At 53.2% G+C, this 20,606-nt stretch overlaps 1 protein-coding gene across 5 annotated transcripts in view; it reads right to left on the bottom strand.

Annotated features, from left to right (window-relative positions):
- The window catches only part of LRP8 (LDL receptor related protein 8), a 130,716-nt gene that overhangs the window by 34,287 nt on the left and 75,823 nt on the right, over positions 1-20,606 (bottom strand). For all 5 annotated transcript variants that reach the window (XM_036757878.1, XM_036757879.1, XM_036757880.1 and 2 more), the window contains exons 3-5: positions 13,333-13,455; positions 4,796-4,924; positions 2,405-2,773 (exon numbers count right to left, since the gene is read on the bottom strand). In XM_036757878.1, the coding sequence (XP_036613773.1) occupies positions 2,405-2,773; positions 4,796-4,924; positions 13,333-13,455 (621 nt within the window). The remainder of the gene's footprint in view (positions 1-2,404; positions 2,774-4,795; positions 4,925-13,332; positions 13,456-20,606) is intronic.

Below are 20,606 nucleotides of genomic sequence, written 5' to 3'. Positions count from 1 at the left end.
CCCTCCCACTGTGGGATGGCTCTCACTGGCAGCCTCCCTTCAGAGCTCAGGCCCTCAGCCTCCACAAGGCTCCATCACACAGACTCGGTCATTCCCATGGTAGAACTGTAGAGGGGGAAGTGGGCTTTGAGTTCGGCTCACCTGAATGGCCTTGGGTAAGCCCCTGGCTCTCAGCTCGATGATGCTATCTACAATCTTGGGGGTCTGTGCATGAAGGGGCATGGAGAGATGACCTTCCCACTCCCCATAAGCCTGAGGCTAACCCTTTTTCCACATGATGGCTGAAGACAGCTATCACATCTCACCGAAATCTTCCTTAATCCAGGCTAAACAGGCCCAGCCAGCTCCTTTAATTAAATCCTCAGATGGCACAGTCACCAGGCCCCTCACCATCCTGACTGCCCTTCTCTGGACACTCTCCAACGGATCCACATCCTTCTTAAGTTGAACACAAGCCTCCAGCTGGGGCCTGGCCAGGACAGGGGGCAGAGGGACAATCGCCTCCCTTATTCTGAGAACTGGATGTCCATGGACACCGGGGGACAGGGAGACGCCACCGAGGCAGGGAGGGCGGCGTGGCATGGCAGAGGCGGGCCGGGGGCCAGGGGCACACCCGCTTCTTAGCGATTAACTGGGGATATAGGACTCAAAATGATGCTCTGAATTCTCCGTTCCCCCTCACAGAGCCCCCAGCTGAGGCAAAAGGGTCTCCCCTTCCCCAGTTGGCCCTGGCACACAGCCGGGCACCCTCCTTCAGGTTCCTCTATTCTCCCTCGTATCTCTGGCTGTCTGCACACATTTCAGGGCCTCCTTAGGAATGGCCAGAGGGGACTGCAATGCCCAAGTGGTGCAGGCCTCTCCAGACTCCCACGGAGGTGAGATGATTTGCCCAGGGGTAGCTGGGTGGCGCCATAGTGCACAGAGCTGGCCCTCGCGTCAGGAAGACCCAAGTTCAAATCTGGCCTCAGATGCTTCCTAGCTGGGTCACCCTGTGTCCCTTAACTTAGTTTTCTCATCTGTAAAATGTGCCACAGAAGGAAATGACAAACTGCTCCAGTCTCTTTGTCAAGAAAACCCCAAATGGGGTCACGGAGGGCAAGACACGACTGAAAACAACTCAAGAACAACAAGCAGAAAGGGGGCTTGAACCCAAGGCCTTCTCCCCCCAGTCCAGCACTCTTGGGCCCCATCAGAATGTCAGCTTCACAGAGCCAGGTCTGCACCGTGCCCATTCCTGTGCCCTCAGCCTCTGCATGTGGACACTGACGTTGCCTCAGAAGTGCCCTCCCTCTGGTCTGGGGGCGCCCCTGCACTGGAGATGGCAGAGCCCTGACAAATGACTGGGGATAGCCCTGGGTAGGCCTCCCGCCCATCCTGGCAGCCCAGGACCGCTAGCTAACAAAAGCCATGGTTCGGGGAGCCCGAGGCCAGCCCCAACACCCATGAGCTGTGGGACAGTAGGCAAGACCCTCCCTCGCCCTGAGACTTCCTCAAGGGAGCCTAAGGGGCGGGGCTAGACAGAAAGGAGGAGGTCTGGGAGAAAGAGGAGGGTCTGGTGGGGATGGGAGAGGCGGGGTGGGGGGGGGGAAGGTCAGGAGAGGGAGGAAGGTTTGGTGGGGACAGGGAGGACGGGGGAGGGGAAGGTCAGGAGAGGGAGGAAGGTTTGGTGGGGACAGGGAGGAGGGGGGAGGGGAAGGTCAGGAGAGGAAGGAAGGTTTGGAGGGGACAGGGAGGAGGGGGGAGGGGAAGGTCAGGAGCTCTCTGTTGGGGCAGGTTGAGTCTGAGATGCCCTCAGATGGCAGATGGGAATACGTCAAACTGGCGTTTGGGACCAATGGGTGCCTAGACAATGCTTTGGGAATTTAATGGCCTGGGCCCGGTAGAGCCTGCCCTGACTCCTTTCTCAGAGGGTGCTGTAAGGTGCTAATAACAATAATAACTAGCGCTTTACAGTTTGCCAAGCACTTTTGTGCATTATCTCATTTAAGGGAAAAGCTTTTCGTAAATCCTAAGTGCTCTGCAAACGTCTTGCCAAGGATCAGCCAGAGTGGGCTGCAATCTGCGTTGGTGAAGGGGGTGTCCACAGGGGTAAGAACACAGCTCTGGTCTGTCTTCTTAAGGAAGGTTTAAAGGGAAATGGGAAGGAGGCAGACCCAGGAAGAAATGGGGCAGACCCGGGATGGCCTGGGGCTGGGGTCCCCTTTGACCAGGGGATCTTCCTGGACTTCTCTGTCCAGTCCCCACCATGGCTCCCTTTTGCCTGGGATGTTTCTCATCTCTTCTCTCAGTCTGTCTGTCATCCTTCCTTGTGAGAAGCGGAGCGACCCCACGGACCGCCTGCTTCACCGCCTCCCCCTCCCCGGGGGCTCCCAAAGCCCTGGCTGCCCTCCCCCCAGGCACACACCACAGCTGGCCTCGTCGGACTTGTCTTTGCAGTCCGCGTCCCCATCACACTTCCAGGTCAGATGGATGCATTCGCCACTGCCACAGAGGAACTCGCTGGCGCCACAGGTGGCAGGGGCGGCTGTGCCCGCCTGGCGCCCGCATCGCTCAGGCACCTCGTCCGACCGGTCCTCGCAGTCAGCCTGGCCGTCGCAGAGCCAGCGCTCGGGGATGCAGGTGCTGCTGTTGCATCGGAACTCCTGGGGTCCGCAGACCTGGGCCGGGCATCCCCGCTCGTCGCTGCCATCGCCACAGTCATCGTCCCCGTCACACACAAAGACTGTGGCGATGCACGTCCGGTTACTGCACTGGAACTCATTGGGGGAGCAGACTTTGGGGGAGAGAGAAGACGCACACACGTGAGTCAGGGACACACCAGGGCACGCCATCACACCCATCTCCCCATCTGGGAAAGGAGGCGGGCTTCTGAAACTCCTTTCAACTATGATTCGAGATCTTTTTCAGCTTGATATCCCAGAAGTCTCCTCCAGGTATCAAGTCAACCAGCATTTATTAAGCACCTACTGTGTGCCCAACACTGTGCTAAGCGCCAGGGATAGATACCACGAACAGCAAACACCGTCCCTGCTGTCAAAGGGCCATCTAATACATAAATGCACGTGTATAACCTATATCTCATTGCTTACCGTCTCAGGGAGGGAGGGAGGGATAGAATTTGGAACACAAAACTTTAAATAAAAATGTTTTAAAAATAAACTACTGAATTTTTTTTAAAAAAAGATCCATCTAATAGGGGAGGCAAACCTGCAAACCAAGACATCTATTTAACCAATTTATCCCCTAAACAGGTCTAGTACTTTCCCACCTCTGCACCTTTGCTCATGCTGTTCCCTATGCCTGGAGCCCCTTCCCTTGCCTTCTAAAATCCTACCCATCCATCAAGGTCCAGCTCAAGTGTCCCTCCACCTTCTCAGCCTTCCTGATCCCCTGTAGTCAGCCAGGGTCTCTCCTCCCTGTGAACTCCACCGTCTTCTTGCATGTGCTGTACTTAACATTGGTCTCTGCGTTATTCCCTTACCAGGCTGAAGCCCTCTGTGAGTACAGGGGCTGTGCCTGAGTCAGCTTTCTATCTCCCCTTAGTGGCCAGCACAGGACCTCCCCCCACCCCCATTAGAGCGTAAGCTCCTTGAAGGCAGGGGCTGGGTTTGGGGTTCATTTTGTCTCTGTATCCCCATTGCCAGCACAGTACCAGGCACACAGTAGGCGCTTCAAAAATGCTCACTGACTTGCCTCACTCGGTGCCCAGCAGATCGTCCCAGGTTTTCTAGGTTTACTGGCCTTTTTCCGGCCCCAATTTCTGGGGGGCAGAGGCCACAGGTGATTCCTTTTTTCACTGCTCTGTCCCCATAACTGCATCAGCCCCTGGCATTGTTCTGGGGATGCTGCCGCACCAGCATCCAGCCTCGGACCTGGAGGTCCAGGGGTCCCTGAGCTTCCTCGGATCAAACAGCAGAAGGTTTTGTCGTCTCGAGCCCAGTGGGGCCTCTCTGTGACGCCCCCACCCCCGCCCCTCAGAGCCAAACAGAACAAACGGAATCCTTCTGGCCTCCGTGGGACAGCCCTCCGCGCCCCCCACCCCTGAATGCCGCGATCACGTTCCCTAAGACTTCCTCGCCCCAGGCTACACGCCCACAGTCTCTTTCCCAATCCTCTTAACGGCGCCGTCCTATTTAATGAGGCTCGGGACTCCAGCCAGCTCTCCGGCGTCTCTGCTAAAATGTGGGGCCCAGAACTGAGCCCATGCTAAGAGCTCCCCCGCTTCTCTGACACTTTACGGCTCACAAAGAGCTTGTCTCACCACCCATTTTACAGATGGAGAAACTGAGTCTCAGAGTGGCAGTGTGACTTCTCTAGGGTCACAAATCTAGTAACTGGCAGAGCTGGGATCTGAACCAGGGCTTGATTTAAGGAAAAACTTCATAAGAACTGTATGAAGTGGCATGCTGGAGTATCAAAGGACCTGGGTTCGAATCTTGCCTCTGCCATTTATTCCCAGAACAACTTGAGGAAAATCAATTCTCCTCCCTGGGCTTCAGTTTCCTCCACAAAATGATGGGGTTGGACCAGACGGCCTATGAGGTTCCTTCTGGTTCTAAAACAGAGGCTGTGGCCTCCGGGCCTCAGTTTCCTCAGCTGTAAAAGAAAGCTGATGGGTTAGATGGCTTCTCAGGCCCTTCCAGCTCTACACCTCCTGACGCTGGACTGTGTCCTGCCATCGTCCAGGAGATGATCCTGAGCCTGGGCCCGGCCTCCTGCTCCCCCTGCTCCTCCTCCCACGGTGGCCTTGGCCTCTGAGAGCCCCAGCCCCGCTTCTGCCCCCAGGGGTGCCCACCTGTGGCACAGCCGACCTCGTCGGTACCCATCTCGCAGTCCTTCTCCCCGTCGCAGCGCCAGGATGAGGGGATGCACTTGTGGCTTGAGGGACCACAGCTCAGTTTCTCCGTGGGGCACACCTGTTTGGCTGCATGGGGAGGGAGACACACAAGCACAGGGCAGGGTGAGAGGGGCCCCAGGCAGCCCATCAGTGGCTGAGGCCTGAAGGACCATGGAAGCCTCAGGATGTAGGGGCCCCGGGGAGGCCGTCCGGAACCCAGGAGGGCTGACCTCCTCATTTTGCAGATGAGAAATCAGAGGCCTACGGACATGAAGTGAATTGCCCAGACTCATACAAGCGGTAAAGGTCACGGGTGGGATTCGAACCCCAGTCCTCTGGCTCCAGAGCCCGCACTCTTCCCACACTGTACCATAACAAGCCTCAGTTTACTTATCTGTAAAATAAAGGAACTAGATCAGAAAAGTGACCTAAGCCCTCGGCGAGGAAATGGGAGACCCGAGTTCAAAGTTCAAATGTGCTGTGTGACCTTGTGCAAGTCACGACCCTTCTCTGGGCCTCTTCCTCCTCTGTCAAGGGAGGGGACGGAGAAGGTGCCTCCCAAGGTGTCTGGCCACTTGAGCCCTTCCAGCGGTGCCCACTCCCTCCCCCTCTTCAAGCTGCTCCCTCTCTCCTCTTTGAGCGTCCTGAACCTACTCATCCTTCAAGGCTCAGCTCAAATCAGAGGCTGTGGAGGGTGATACATGGAACACTGGACTTGGAGTCAGAAAGGTCTGTGTTCAAATCCCCTCGAGGCCAGCTCCCTCATTTTGCGGAAAAGGAAACTGAGGCGAAGAAGGTTCTATGACTTGCCCAAGGTCACACAGGAAGGGTGTGAACTTTGAATCAATCATTACCTGAACAAGAATCCCCTCTACAACACTTTGGACAAGAGGTGGTCCAGCTTCTGCTGTGACCCCCAGTGACAGGGAGCTCACCACCTCCTGTGGCACCTCATTAAGGAGAAGCTCTCCTCGTTGTCCAGCCAAAGGACCCCCTATCAGTTCTATCTCTCACCAATGCACTGCTCCCCATTCCTTCTGGAGCCAAGGGGAGCCAGTCTGATCCCTCCTTAACATAGTAACCCTTCAAGAACCAGGGAAGAAGAAAAGTGATGAAAGGAGGAGAGGAGGGGAGGAGAAAGTAACCCCAGAACTCAGGGCCTGAGAGAATTGAAGAGATAACCTTAAATCCTCTTGTCCAAACGCCTCAGTTTTACTTCTGCTAAAGAGCAGAAAATGACTTGGCCAAGGTCACCCTGCCAATAGCTGAGAGCAGCATTCCTGGCTGCCATCCACAAGCCTCTGGTGACCACAGAAGATGTTCTCAGGCCCCCTCGGCCCCCCACCCTCTGCACTAACACCAGACTCAGGCCCGTGACTGGGCTGAGACCCAGAGACCGAGACCGGCTGTCGTCAGGATTACCCTCCCCCCTCGAAGGAGGCGCTCTCTGTCTTTTCTTAATAAACTCGTCACTGCCCACATGATCAGCCAATTTTCTAACAGAGCTAAATTAAACCTCAAGAACTGTATTAACTTCCCAGAGGCCTCCAGAGTGTTCCAAAGCCACAGTGAGACACAGAGTACCTCAGTCCTCCTCAGGCCCCCTGTGGTGCTCACATGGGTCCCAAGAAGCCCCCCACCCCCACCCCTCCCAAGCCAGGGAGAGCTCCTTTTGAGGAGGGACTGTTTCATACATTGTATTCATGCCTGGCACATAGCAGGTGCTTGTGGAACAATACCCACACACATAAAATACACAGAACCTCCCAGGTACAAGATGCCTCAGGGACCCTCTTGACCAACCTGTACTTGAACAAGAATTCCCTGGCCAACAAGTGCTCATCCAACTGGGATACCTCTAGGTGACGGGGAACTCACTACCTTTCAAGGCATTCCAATCCATTCGGGGACAGCTTGCATTGATAGGAGGCATTTCTCACCTCTCCCCCCTGTCCCTAGTACTCTAAGCTCTGCCTCGTGGGGCCAATAAAGATAAATTGCTCTTTGATGGGCTATCCCACATCTACACTCTTTCACACAACATCCCTACACCATCATTATAATGAGCATTTACACACAGCAGGTCGGGGGACACAATGGGGGTAAGCGACTTGCCCAGGGTCATGCAGCTAGTAAGCCTCCGAGGCCACATTTGAGCTCAGGTCTTCCTGTCTCCAGACCCACTATTCTAAAGTGGGGCCAGTGACCTTGTTTTTAGAAATATTTTGCTATAACTGGTATCCCTTGTAAGCCATCAGGTGCTTGAAGTCCCAGGGCTAATCTTCAGGCTGCACCTGGGCCACCCAGATCTCTTTCAGAGGGGACCTTCTCATTCCTGATCCAAGTCCTGCCAGAGCTCCCCAAATCCCAACTCCTCATCTAGCCCTGTCCCTGTCCTGAGCCGAACTCTGTCGGGGGCCCAGGCTGCTGCGGCCACACCTCTCTGTCCAGTCACAGATGCCAGCTCACTCCCAGATCTGCCCCATTGGGGCCCTCCTCATTTCATCTTCCCTCCTCTGGGTTCCCACAGCCCAGCCTGTTCATTAGCAACGAGCTGGTGGGATAAGCTACAGTGGGAGATAGTGAGCTCCCCATCTTCCAGCAGAGGCCAGCTGACTGTTCAGGGCGTCATAATTGGGATTCTTGGTCAGTCATAGGTTGGACTCCATATTTTCTACGGCCTGGTCCAGCTCTGAGGGTCTAAGATTCTCTAGCAGCCCAGACAGCCTAATGCATATTTACATGGCTCAATGCCTAACGTCTGACTACAGGCAGGAGTAAAGGAAGGGTCTGTGGGGATCATGGCTCAGCTGGGAGGGCCAGGACTTGGCACCTGATTAGAAGGAGAGGGCTGAGAGAATGGAACCAAAAGGTCCCCCAGCTGGAAGCCTCGCTGCAGACAGAGATGAGAGCAGTCCCAGTAGCTTTGGGGGTGGAGGGAGAATAAGCCCGAGCTTGGAAAAGGCTCCAGTCATGGTGCCCACCCCGAAGGGAATTTAAGGGCTGGGACAATCAGGGGAGAGGGGGCGGGTTCGCCCCCAATCACCCTAAGCTCCCTCAACAGGGCTGCGGGGATTTATACCCTCATCAAGCCCTAATGGGCCTCGTGGTGGATTCTTCCGATCACTTAATTTTAAACAAATCCCCAGGAGCTTCTGCCGCTGCTGCAGAAGGGAGGAGGGTGGGGATGAGTCACCGCCCCCAGATGCTGCTGACGCTCCAAAGGGGCCATTTAATTTGGTCTTGGAAATCTCAGCTCCCTAGAAGATTTGAGCCAGACAAAATCTTACCGAACATCACGGGTCTAACCTTATTTTTCAGCTGAGGAAACTGAGGCCCGGAGAAGCAAACCTACAGGCAGTAAAGGCTGAGGTTGCCCAAGGACAACCTCTCTGAATACAGGAGATGGCTCAGCTGAGCGAATAGAGAGGCTGGCAGAGAGTGGGGCCAGAGAATGAGACCCCTGGGGTGAGAAAGGGAAGGAAGCCTGGTTGGGGGAGAGAGAGACAGAGGTGGGGATGCGGAAAGATGAAGCCTGGAGGGTGAGAGATGACGACAAGAGAGACAGATGGTGGGAGAGGAATCAGGAGGAAGGGGGAGGGAGAAACAGAGGCAGCAGAAAGCTAGGGAGAGACAGGGGGCCACTGTCAGAGAGACACACACAGGGAGTGTGGACAAAACAGGAGAGATGAGGGACACACACACACATACACACAAAACAGGACAGAAAAGACAGAAAAGGAGAGGGAGAAATAGATAGCATGAAGACCCCCCCCTCCTCCGGGGCCAGGGAATGAGGGAGGGGAGATTTGTTAAGGATTACAGAGAGAGAAGAGCTGGTGCCAGCCCCAGAGAGACGGCAAGTGGCCAGAGGGGACAAGAACCTGGACATTTGGACTCACCAAGGGCTCCTGAAGGGCCCAAAGGCTTGTCCTTGAGAGATGCCACCCTCTGATCCCACCAAAAGTCTGGGGCACAGGATAAGCCTAGCTCTTCCCAATGTCTTCCCAGATGTGGCTGGATGTTAGCTCTCACCTGGGGCCCCTCTGTGCTCCAGCTGGCACCTTTAAGCCCCTCGTCAGCTATGTCCTGGCCATGCCCCTCCTCAGGGATCAGAGTTCTAGTTCAGACAGAAAGGTCCCTCAAACCCCCAGGCTCAGGAGAGCTCTAGAGGCCAGAGCTCTCTCCCTGGGCCTCTTGAGTCCTCCCCATCTCACCCCCAGCACATCCAGACCCAGGCCTGGCTTCTCACAGGGGTAGTGGTGCTGCCAGACCTGGGACATACCCTCCCAGATCGTTCTGGTGAGGGGATGATGTGCAGCAGGTTACAGGAAGTCTTCTGGAATAATCGTTAACAGGCCTCACATCCGCCGTGTGATCCAGGTACCATGGGGTACCCCAACGTCCTTGAATCTCCAAGTCAAAGGAGCCTTGGGAGCCTCACTTGGACCTAGACAGCAACCCCCTACAACCCCTCTGACGAGTGGGTGGCCAGGCCCTGCTTGTAGACCTCCAAGAAGGGGCATCTCACTCCCATTCTCCTGGAAGCAGCTCTCATTAGCTGGAAGTCTTCCTTGAACCCCAGCCTCAACTGGCCCCCCTCCTTGTTCTGTTTTCCTCTGTTCCATGTGCCAGCCTTGTATCCACCCTCCCCAGGCCCTTTCTCCCAATGTCCTTCCTCTAACTGGGGCCTCCCCATAGGCTCTGACCGAGGTGGAATACAGCCTGGAGGCCCTCCTCCTCCTGGACACCACCCAGCCCCAAATCAGGTTATTGGGGGGGGGGCGCCACGTCACTGGTGATGCATATGGAGTCCACAGTCCACTAAAACCTCCACATTTTTTCCCAGATGTAAACCACACCTCCCTCATTTTATATCTGTAAAGCTGATGGGGAGGAGGGAGGACAGCCCAACCTCATTATTATCATCCTGTACTTTACATACGAGGAGGAGAGAGGCTCAGGGGAGGGGGCAGCAGCACCACAGCGTACTGGGCAGCAGAGTGCTGGATCAGGAACCAGCTGACAGTGGATACTGGGACGACCCTGGCCTTCCTCAGGCCTTTGGTACCCGGGCCAATAGCCAACCATCTTCCCAATATCAATGGTGATGGCTCAGCAAACCCCACCGAGAGGAAGGGGCCAAGGGGACAACTGGAGATGGTTGTGTCCACCAAGTCACTCGGGCCACTCCCCAGGACCCCTCCTGTCACGTCTCCCACTCTCTCGGGAGCCCCGGCTACTCATCTCCACTTTAGACTTCAGACTTCTAGAGAGTAGGGTCTAGGGGACAAATATCTTTGTATCCTCACCTGGCATCCCTAAGTAGCCTCACTATCTGTAGAACAGGAGGAGAGGGGAAGAGAGAAATGGAGGGAGGGAGGAAGGGAAAGAGAGAAGAAGGAAGGAAAGGATAGGAGGGAAGGAAGGGAAGAAGGAAGGAAGAGAGGAAGGAATAGAGGTAGGTAGGGAGGGAGGGAAAGAGAGAAGAAGGAAGGAGAAGAAGGAAGGAAAGGAAAGGAGGGAAGGAAGGGAGCAAGGGAGACAGAAGGGCTGGCATCCTCAGGCCAGTCTTCACAGTGTGGTCTCTGGGGACAGTAGCAGAATGCCCGGGCCGGGCTGCGCTCTGAAATCATCCCATCTGACTTTCTCACTGTACAGATGAAGGCGGTGAGAGCCACAGAAGGGGAGGGGACCACCCAGGGTCATGGCGGGGATTCTGACTGAGTCTCCAGGTCCTCTCTGATCACTGTCCCAAACTCATTTTCCCAGTGACTGCTCATTAACCTGGCCTGGAAACCAGACTCTGGAGAGGTCCCTGGTGGCCTCCAGCAGCTCCTTCCCCTCCACCCTGGCAGGGCAGTCCCTTCCAGTGGCCGGCTGTCCCTGTACGTTTGGCCTGATTTTGACTGGCTGCTTGTAACCTTGGACTTGGTTCCCCTCCAAAGGGGGTTCTGTTTTGGTCACTTTTCCGGCCTCAGCGGCTTCTCCCTGGGCACCTATCCTGGCCATGCCCTCAGACACTGGCAGGGGTGGCCTGTGCAGATCAGATGAGAGCGTCCCTCCCAGAGGGATGGCCCACCAAGGCAGTGTGTCATTGCAGGGAGAAAGAGAGAGCATGTCTTGATGCCAGGAAGACCTGGGTGCCAGTCCTGACTGATACATTGTGGCTGTGTGATGCTGGCCAGGTCAATAGCCTCTAAGTGTTCCAGGCAACCCTTCAGGCTGTGTGCCCTAAATGGGCAGAGGGAGCTTCCTGGCGGGGCACTCTCTAACCAGGGAAATGACGGGTCTAGGTTACGAAACAAAAGAAAACAGCAGCGAGTTATGGCAGCCCTAAGGGAGGGGTAAGTAGTACTATAATAGGAGGGCAGAAAAGTCCTTCTCCCCATTTTACAGATGAGAAACTAAGGCCCAGTGAGGGAAATGCCCTAGTCAAGGTCACACAGCAAGTGGCGGAGCTCAGACTCCAACACAGCCTCCCTGCCTCCCATCTGGGGGCTTGAACCCGGACACAAGGCTGCCAAGTAGCCAGAGAAGTGGAGGCTGTTGGGATATGGGAATGTCTGGCAGACTCAGCTCTAAGGATTTCTTCTTCTTTTCCTCCCAGGCTGTCAGAAATAGAGATGCCACCGAGTCATGAGAAACGGCTCTCCAAGCTTCAGGGATGGAGGGGAGGGGGCTAAGTCCGACCCCTCCCAGGAGAGTTCCATCTCCCTGAACTAAGAGGCACAGGATCTGGGTTCCAGTCTCCTCTCCTTCAGAGAACTCTCAATGTAGCCCCAGCTCATCTCCAGGGACCCTAGAGAATCAGACTGGAGGTAGGTCCTCCTCAATGGGTGCCCCGAAGGGGGCCCCAGGATGGAACCGAGGCTGAACAACTTGGCCAAAGTCACCCAGGGAGCTCATGGAAGACCCTGGCCTCCCGACGGCCAGGTTGCTGCTCTATCCACTGAATCACACTGCTTCCTCTACAGACCCTGCCTCATGCAAGAGACCCCTGGAGCCCTTCAACAGCCTGAATTCCTCAGGCAAAGTCAAGGAGATGAGGGGCTACCAAGGGTGGTGGCTGAGATGGTGCCAGGCCAGCCAGGGAGCTCTCTGTCTGTCTCTTTCTCTCCCTCTCTCTGTTTCTGTCTCTGTTTCTCTATGTCTGTGTGTGTATGTGTGTGTGTATGTATGTGTGTCTGTCTGTCTCTGTATGTCTCTCTGTCTCTCTCTCACACACACACACACACACACACACACACACACACACACACACACACAGAGTCTCTGTTGCTAGGTAATGAGGAAACCAGCCTGCCTAGGCAGGGGCCTTAACAATGTGTGTCTCTGCCTCTCCCTTGACCGTGACCAAGAACAGCCCCCTTCCAGTCGCTGCCCCCCTTCCCTTACAACACCCCCCCCAGCCCCAGCTCCAGCTCTGCCTCCACAGCAGCTCCCCCCTGAAGCTTGAGGCCCCTGGGCCTGGCCCTCCCCTCACCCAGACAGGGCAGGGTTGTTGCTTTCACTAATGTCCCCCCCTCTGTAATCAAATGAGAGCCTGCAAACCCTGACAGAGGTCTGCTTTGAGATCTAGAAGCCCTGAGAGCCAAGTCGAGGCAGGCAAACAAAGCGCCTTCCCTCCAGGAGCCCCTGATCCAAGGGAGCTCTGAGGTTCCTCTTGGAGTGCGCAGCTGGAGGGCCCAAGAGGCATCCCCTCGGCACCCCTCCATGCCTTGGTTTGGTTCAGGAAGATCTATGCAATCAGACTAGTAGACAGAAGAACCTCAGAGGCCATGGAGTCACAGTAACTTAAAGCTAGAAAGAGCCCTAGAACAGAGAATGTCAGAAAGCAAAATGTCATAACAGAGAATCTAAAAGCTGAGAGGGGTCTTAGAACAGGGGATGTCACAGCTGGGAGGGACCTTAGAACAGGGGATGTCAGAGCTGGGAAGGGCCTTAGAACAGGGGATAGCAGGGCTGGGAGAGGCCTGAGAACAGGGGATGTCAGAGCTGGGAAGGGCCTTATAACAGGGAATGTCAGAGTTGGGAGGAGCCTGAGAATAGGGGATGTCAGAGTTGGGAGGAGCCTGAGAACAGGGGATGTCAGGGCTGGGAGGGGCCTGAGAACAGGGGATGTCAGGGCTGGGAGGGGCCTGAGAACAGGGGATGTCAGGGCTGGGAGGGGCCTGAGAACAGGGGATAGCAGGGCTGGGAGAGGCCTGAGAACAGGGGATGTCAGGGCTGGGAGGGGCCTTAGAAGAGGGCATGTCAGGGCTGGGAGGGGTTTTGGCGATCATTTAGTACAACCATATTATCTTACAGATGAGGACACTGGGACCCAAGGGAGGGAACACTGCACCAGATCCTCAGGTATGTTGCTGGCAGACCCAGTACTTGGGCCTCCCAGGCCAGGGCCCTGTCAGATGCACCACCCCACACCCCACTTTGCAGGAGCCCACCCTCCCAAGTGCTCATCACTGTCCTCCCGTCAGGCGCTGGGCACTCACTGCATGTGGCCTCAGCCTCGTCAGACCCATCGGGACACTCCTCCTCGCCGTCACACTTCCAGCGCTCTGGGATACAGTGCCCGTTGTTACAAGTGAAGTCGCTGTCTGAGCACGTCTTCTTGGCTGCAAAGGGGAAAGGGAAGAGATTTAAGAGAAGTGGGCTGAGACGGATGGACAGCACTGAGGCATGAACAAGGCACCATCCTACAGAGAGTCTGCAGGGCCCGGCTCCTCCAGCACCAAATCGCTGTTTCTGTGACTTCTCAGGCATCTTCTCACCCAGCTCCTGGGGAACACGTTCATCCAAGATGAACTTTCATTGAAACTAATACTTCTTGGGGGCCTTCGAGGGCCAAGGCCCTGAGCCTGGCCTTGTGGGGTAGGAAAGACAGGTGAGCTGGCATTCTTGTGATTCAGACACCAGCTGTTTTAAGCCAAAATCTGAGTCGACAGAAGAAGTAACAGAGAACACTTGGCTAGTGCTTTCCCATCGTAGCCCTGGGAGATAAGTAATGCATTATCACCCATTTCACAGATACGAAACTGAGGTTTAGAGACAAGAAGTGGCCTGGTAATCAGCTAGTAACTGGAAGTTCAGACTCAGGTCTCTTGGCTTCAAGTACAGCATTCATTCAGAGCAAGTCATCCCATCCAGCCCATGTCCCCCAAAGGACGGAGGAGAGAGTGAGGCTAATGACTTTGCACAGCCCTACCTCAAGTAAATCCAATTCCCTTGGGAGTCAAGACCCACATCCAAATGGATGTCCATTCTGTATGTGAAGACCTTCAGCGAGGGGGACCCCAAATCTGCAAACTTCTGAGCCACGATCCAAACCCGTTTCCTGCCTCTGGGCTGGTCCTTCCAATCCCACCCCATGCCCTGCAGAGAGCCTTGTGATGGTGACTCCGGGGGATGGGGGGGAGACACATTTCTGTAAATCACTCCCCTGCCCCCCTCCCAAAGGGGTCCTCTTGTTTCTAAGGTATCCAGGAAGCCTGCCTTGAGCCACACAATCCAAACCTTGTTCTCCTCCTCCCTCTTCTTCCTCCTCAACCAGACTGTTTTCCCGAGACACTCGCCCCAGGAAAGCATCTCCACACAAATGGCTTGGCCAGGAAGGGTCCCTTCTGTGAGCACCTGACAGGACCATGCTGGGGGCTTTGTCTGGTCCCAGACACTGGCATGATGCATGCTGTCTGCCTTGGTGTTGAAGGCTGGCGTGGGGGTGGGCATAGGGGTGGGGGGGAGGGACCGTCCCCCTCCTCATCTCCTAATCTGGGTTAGAATGGGGGGATCCAGCTCAGCCAGGTCGGAATGCCAACCTCCAAAACGGAGGATACTGGGAATGGCCTGAACCTGTCTTCCTGAAACCAAGCTATTCCCAAGAGCCACTGGCTTATTTGCATGTGATTTGCATATCATTTACATGCATTGTGGAGATGCACTTGAACAAAGATTTAAGAAAACAGTGATTGAGGCACAGCCAGTGTAACCTTGAGCAAGTGACCTCTGTGGCTCCAGCTTCCTCACCTGACAAAGGAGCCCACAGGGCTGGCTGGGTCTGGGGGCTCTGTGTGGGCAGGAGGAGGGAGTGCAAGTAAAAGCAATAGGGCACCCCCTGCCCTGCAGCTCTAACCACAGAGAGGGGTCAGGCTGGCAGGATAGGAAGGAGGGAGAGAGAGGCATAGAACTGGAGGGTATCAGAGCTGGGAGAGACCTTAGAACAGGGAATGCCAGAGCTGGGAGGGGCCTGAGAACAGGGGATGTCAGAGCTGGGAGGGACTTTAGAACAGGGGATGTCAGAGCTGGGAGGGTGCTTAGAACATGGAATGTCAGAGCTGGAAGAGACCTTAGAACAGGGGATATCAGAGCTGGGAGGGACTTTAGAACAAGGGATGTCAGAGCTGGGAGGGACTTTAGAACAGGGGATGTCAGAGCTGGGAGAGACCTTAGAACAGGGGATGTCAGGGCTGGGAGGGGCCTGAGAACAGGGGATGCCAGAGCTGGGAAGGTGCTTAGAACATGGAATGTCAGAGCAGGGAGGGACCTTAGAACAGGGGATGTCAGAGCTGGGAGGGGCCAGAGAACAGGGGATGTCAGAGCTGGGAGGGACTTTAGAACAGGGGATATCAGAGCTGGGAGGGACTTTAGAACAAGGGATGTCAGAGCTGGGAGAGACCTTAGAACAGGGGATGTCAGGGCTGGGAAGGTGCTTAGAACATGGAATGTCAGAGCAGGGAGGGACCTTAGAACAGGGGATGTCAGAGCTGGGAGGGGCCAGAGAACAGGGGATGTCAGAGCTGGGAGGGACCTTAGAACAGGGGATGTCAGAGCTGGGAGGGGCCTTAGAACAGGGAATGTCAAGGCTGGGAGGAGTCCTAAGAAATCATCTAGTCTGAGACCCTGATTGGGGAAACTGAGATACCCAGAAAAGGTCACCAATCTGTGGTTTCACTAGAGTTAGAATGGCAGGGTCAGAATTTGAACCCAGGTCTCCATATGCCCCATCCCATTTTCCTTTGACTACTGCCTTCCTTATGAATCAGGGCTAGGAGAAGAGGGGGCAGTCTGCAGTGACTTTCCTCTGCTCCAGCCTTAGCCATTCCTGAGGAAAATAACGCTCATGAAGGAACCACCTCTGAGTCTACGGACTGCACTCTCATTTTGAGAAGAGGCTGTGTGAGTGTGCGTGTTCCTGCTGAGGGCATCCCCAAAGCCAGAGAGGGAAGGCCCTTTGCTTCCTCTCCAGAACCGGGCCACACAGACTGCGGGGATGTCTGGCAAAGATAGACCTTGGAAGCAGGACGGCCTGGCTCCAGGGGAAGGGCCAGGGATGCATGATCTCATAGGGGACAGATTTCTCTTTATTTTCTGGGAGGGGCCACAGAAAGCACCTTGTCCAGTCCTAGCCACCCCAGGGCAAGGATCATCTCCCTGGCGTCCCAGGCATCCCTGGCAGTGAGGCTTCCGGCTCGACCAGCTCCACTGACAGAGGGTTCGGCGCCAAGAGAGGAGGAGCTGAAAAGAGAACAACTGAAAAGAGAACAAGGCCTAAAGTCCAAGAAACCAGAACTCCAGGTTGGGCTCAGACGCTTGCAGTCACACGACCCTGGGAAAGCTCATACGGTTGTTGCACGGCCCAAACAGGCCTCAGACACTGAGTTTACACAATGTGATGCAAACATTCAAACAGATACAGAAATGTCAGATGTCACTCATTTTATAACCACATATCCAACAATACAAGCATCACTGAAGGCCCACTGTGCGCAGCAGCGCCTGTGCTGGGTGGTGATGGAGGTGTCAACTTTAGATATGCTATTCCCTGTCTTTGTAGAGGTGGGGGGCTATGGGTACTGAACACTGCCTACACTGTCAGACTCAAATAATGTGGCGATTAGTAGCTAATAATAACTTACATTTGTATAGGGCCTACTATGTGCTAGGCACAGTGCCTTTTTAAGCACTTTATAAGAGTTACCTCATTTGATCCTCACAACAGCCTTGGGAGGTTATCCCCATTTTACAGATGAGGAAACTGAGGCAAACAGAGGTTAAGTGACTCACCCAGGTTCACACAGCTAGGAAGTGTCTGAGGCTGGATTTGAATCCAGGTCTTCCTGACTCCAGGGCCAGGGCTCCATCCACTGAGCCACCAGCAGCCTAGTTAGTTTTACTAAAGTCATATTCTTTTCTTTCTTTTCTTCTTTCCTTTCTTTCCTTTTTAAATCATAGGATCATAGATCCAGTGCTGGAAAAAAAAAACCTCAAAAGGAAGTTTCTCCAACCCCCTCATTTAAATTTTTTAAAAAAATTTATTTATTTTCAGTTCCAAATTTTCCTTCTCCTTCCACCCATTGAGTAGGCAATAAATATACCCACTATACATGTAAAGTCATGCAAAACATATTTCCACCTTAGCCATATTCGGGGGAGGGGCAAGAAAAATAAAGGAAAAAATTCTGCTTCAATCTACACTCTGAGTTCATCAGATCTCTCTGGATGTGGGTAGCATTTTACATCATGGGTCCTTTCGAATTGTCTTGGATCATTGCATTACTTAGAATAGCTAAGTCATTCACTGTTGATTGTTGTTACAATGTTGCTGTCACTGTGTACAGTGTTGTCCTGGTTCTGCTCACTTCACTTTGGATCAGTTCATAGAAGTCTTCCCAGGTTTTTCTGAAACCATCTTGCTTCTCATTTCTCAAAGCACAACAGTAATTTGTCACCACAAAAAGAGTGGTTATATTTTTGTATATATAGGTCCTTTTCCTTTTCTTTTTATCTCTTTGGGATACAGACCTAGTAGTGATATCACTGGGTCAAAGGGCCTAGTTCCAAATTGCTCCCCACAACGGTTGGATCAGTTCACAATTCCACTAACAGTGTGTTAATTTTCCAGTTTTCCCACATCCCCCCCCCAACATTTTTTTCTGTCATCTTAGCCAATCTGATCCCAACTCTCTCATTTTTTTTTTACAAATGGGGAAATCAAGGCACAGAGAGCTGTAGTAATTTAGGACCATAGGAATCATAAATCTAGAGGGGGCAAGGAGGCCATCTAGTCTAACCCTTCCATTTTGCAGATAAGGCAGTTAGGTGGTGCTGCGGATAGAGCACTAGACTTGGAGTCAGGAAGACCTGAGTTCAAATGTGACCTCAAGACACTTAAAAGCTGGGTGGCTTTGAGCAAATCACTTAACCTCTGTTTGCCTCAGTGTTTTCATGTATAACATTTCAGGGGTTTAGCTTAGGTCTCTTCCTGATACAAATCTGTGGGCACTTAATAAGTATTTCTTGATAGAATGATTGAGTGAAAGGTCCAAGGTCACACAGGCAGTAAGCACCAAGGGTAGGATTTGAACCCAGAGTGGATCCCTCCAAAATCAGTGCTCTCTCCACCAGAATGTAGGTTGTCTCCCTGATTAGAATGTAAGCTCCTGTTTTTTTCTTTCTTTGTATCCCCAGAGCTTAGCACAGTGCTTGGTATATGGTAGGCATTTGATAAATACTGACTGCCTGACAAAGGATGGTGGGGATACATTCGAAAATGAAAGTAATATAAAAACAAAAAGCATCAATAAAATTTTTTTTAAAAAAAGTTTTACACAGTTTTGAAAAGAGACTTGAGCCCTGTCCTCAAGCAGTTCATGGTTAGTAGAGTCCACCAAGGTGAAGGAAAGAGCGCTGGAGCCCCCTCGGGGCCTTTTAAAAGCCCCCTACCCCCACCCTAGGAGGGCCCTGGCAGGACCACACTGCAGAGGCTTCCTCGATGCCAGGTCCCAGGTCTGCCCTGTGATCCCTGCTCCTGCCCTGGCACCACCACCCACTTGCCCTTCCAGTGACCTTACATAAACAGGTCAGCTGCCAGACAACAGCTGCCTCTATGTCTGGGCTGAGGAATGTTAACCCTGATCTCCTTGGCCTTCACGAACATTATATAATCGCCCTGAGCTGGTGATATCATAATCCGGTCCCATGGCAACCAGGGAGCTTGAACAAAGGAGCCCAGCTTCACCCCCACCCCCACCCCACCCCCAGCCAGACAATGGAAATCCCATTGTCCAAAATGGAGAGGTGGCCCATCTGAGGAAGGAAAGGCCCAGGCTCGGGGAGGCTGGGCCAGGCTCTGCCTTCAATGTGCTCCATAACCTTGGGCAGGCAAGAGGGACTTAGTTACCTCTACTGAGAAATGGGGACAACTCCGTTTGTCTCAAGGTGACATAGAGAACTTCAGATCTGGGGGTGGGGGGTCACAATCCTAGATGTGGAGTCAGAAGTGCTGGCCACCGAGTCCTAGCCTTTCATGTCACAGTGGAGGGGACTGAAGCCCAGAAAGGTGAAGCGATGTAGGGTCACAGATCTGAACCTAGAAGTGGCCTCAGAGGCCACTGAGTCCAACCCAGAGAAGAAAACTGAAGCCCAGAGAGTGAGTGACTTATGCAAGGTCACACATTTAGTCCAGAACAGAGCCAAGGTCACTGATTCACAGAAAGGACCTCGGAGGCCACTGAGTTCAAACCCTTCCTTTTATAAGTGAGGAAACTGAGACCAGGGAGATTGAGGGCTTGCCTAGGCTGCAGCCCTCTTCACCTCTATTTCCTAGCATCCCCCTCTTCCTTTAAGATGCTCTTTATGCTTCAGTGATAGGAGCAAAGGAGAAAGAGCATTCCAGGCACCGGAGAGAGCCAGAGAAAACGCCCAGAGCCAAGATATGAGGAGTCTTGCTTGTGGAACAGCCAAGAGGACAGCATCCCTGGAGCCAGGAGCACAGTTCAGGGAGTTAGGCAGGAGGGGACTGGGAGATGAAGGACTTCAAAGGCCAAGCCGATAGTGTATCTGATCCTAAAGGCAACAGGGAGCCACTGGAGTTTGTTGAGTAGGGGGCGACACGGTCGGACCTGGGTTCAGAGTACGTAGTACTGAATCCAAAGGCAAACATTTGGAGGGGCAACATTTCATTCTGTATGCTTCCTAGTGGTATGACCTTGAAGAAGTTGTTTTACCTCTAAGTCCCATATTACTAGACTGTATATTGGGGAAAACGAGTCAAACTACCTACCTCATCAGGATGTTGCAAGGAAAATGTCTATAGAGTGCTACAGAAATGTGAATTGTTATTAATAAAATGAACAGGAAAGTGTTCTGTAAATTATGGAGTGCTCTAATGAGTAAAATGGGTTCTTATTATCAGAGAAGTTGCTCTGGGTCTCAGTTTCCAGCTCTGTAAAATGGGGGAAGTCACTATAAGGCACATATCTGAAGGAGGTAAAAAACTAGAAAGATCTCACATACTCCAGACTATTTATAGCTGCATTTTTTTGTGGTAGCAAAGACTTGAAAACAAAGTAGATGCCTATCAACTAGGCCATGGTTGAACAAGGTATGTTGTGTGAATGTGATGACTTTATTTTTTGTGCTGAATTCAGAGAAGCATGAGAAGACTTATATGAACTGATGCAGAGTGAAGCCAGCAGAACCAGGAAAACAACATACACAGTAACTACATAAGAGGATAAATGGAAATACTGGAAAAAGGAAACTGTAACTATAACAACCAAGCATTGCTCAGGAGAACAGATCAATGAACCAAGCACACCGTCCTTATTTTATGGGCACCGAGAGCTGCCTGGGCTGTCAGACATGGTTGCTTTGTAGCTGGTTTTTCCTAATGGTCTTTCTTTGTATCCTCCAGTGCATGGCACATAGTACACCATTTAAAATGCTTGTTAATTGATTAATTGAGAAGAAGAGTGTTCACTGGGTAATG

The sequence above is a fragment of the Trichosurus vulpecula genome, chromosome 4, assembly GCF_011100635.1.
Source record: "Trichosurus vulpecula isolate mTriVul1 chromosome 4, mTriVul1.pri, whole genome shotgun sequence".
Lineage (NCBI taxonomy): Eukaryota > Metazoa > Chordata > Mammalia > Diprotodontia > Phalangeridae > Trichosurus > Trichosurus vulpecula.
The sequence above is the reverse complement of the archived record's forward strand: the minus strand, read 5'-3'. Positions and strand labels throughout refer to the sequence as shown.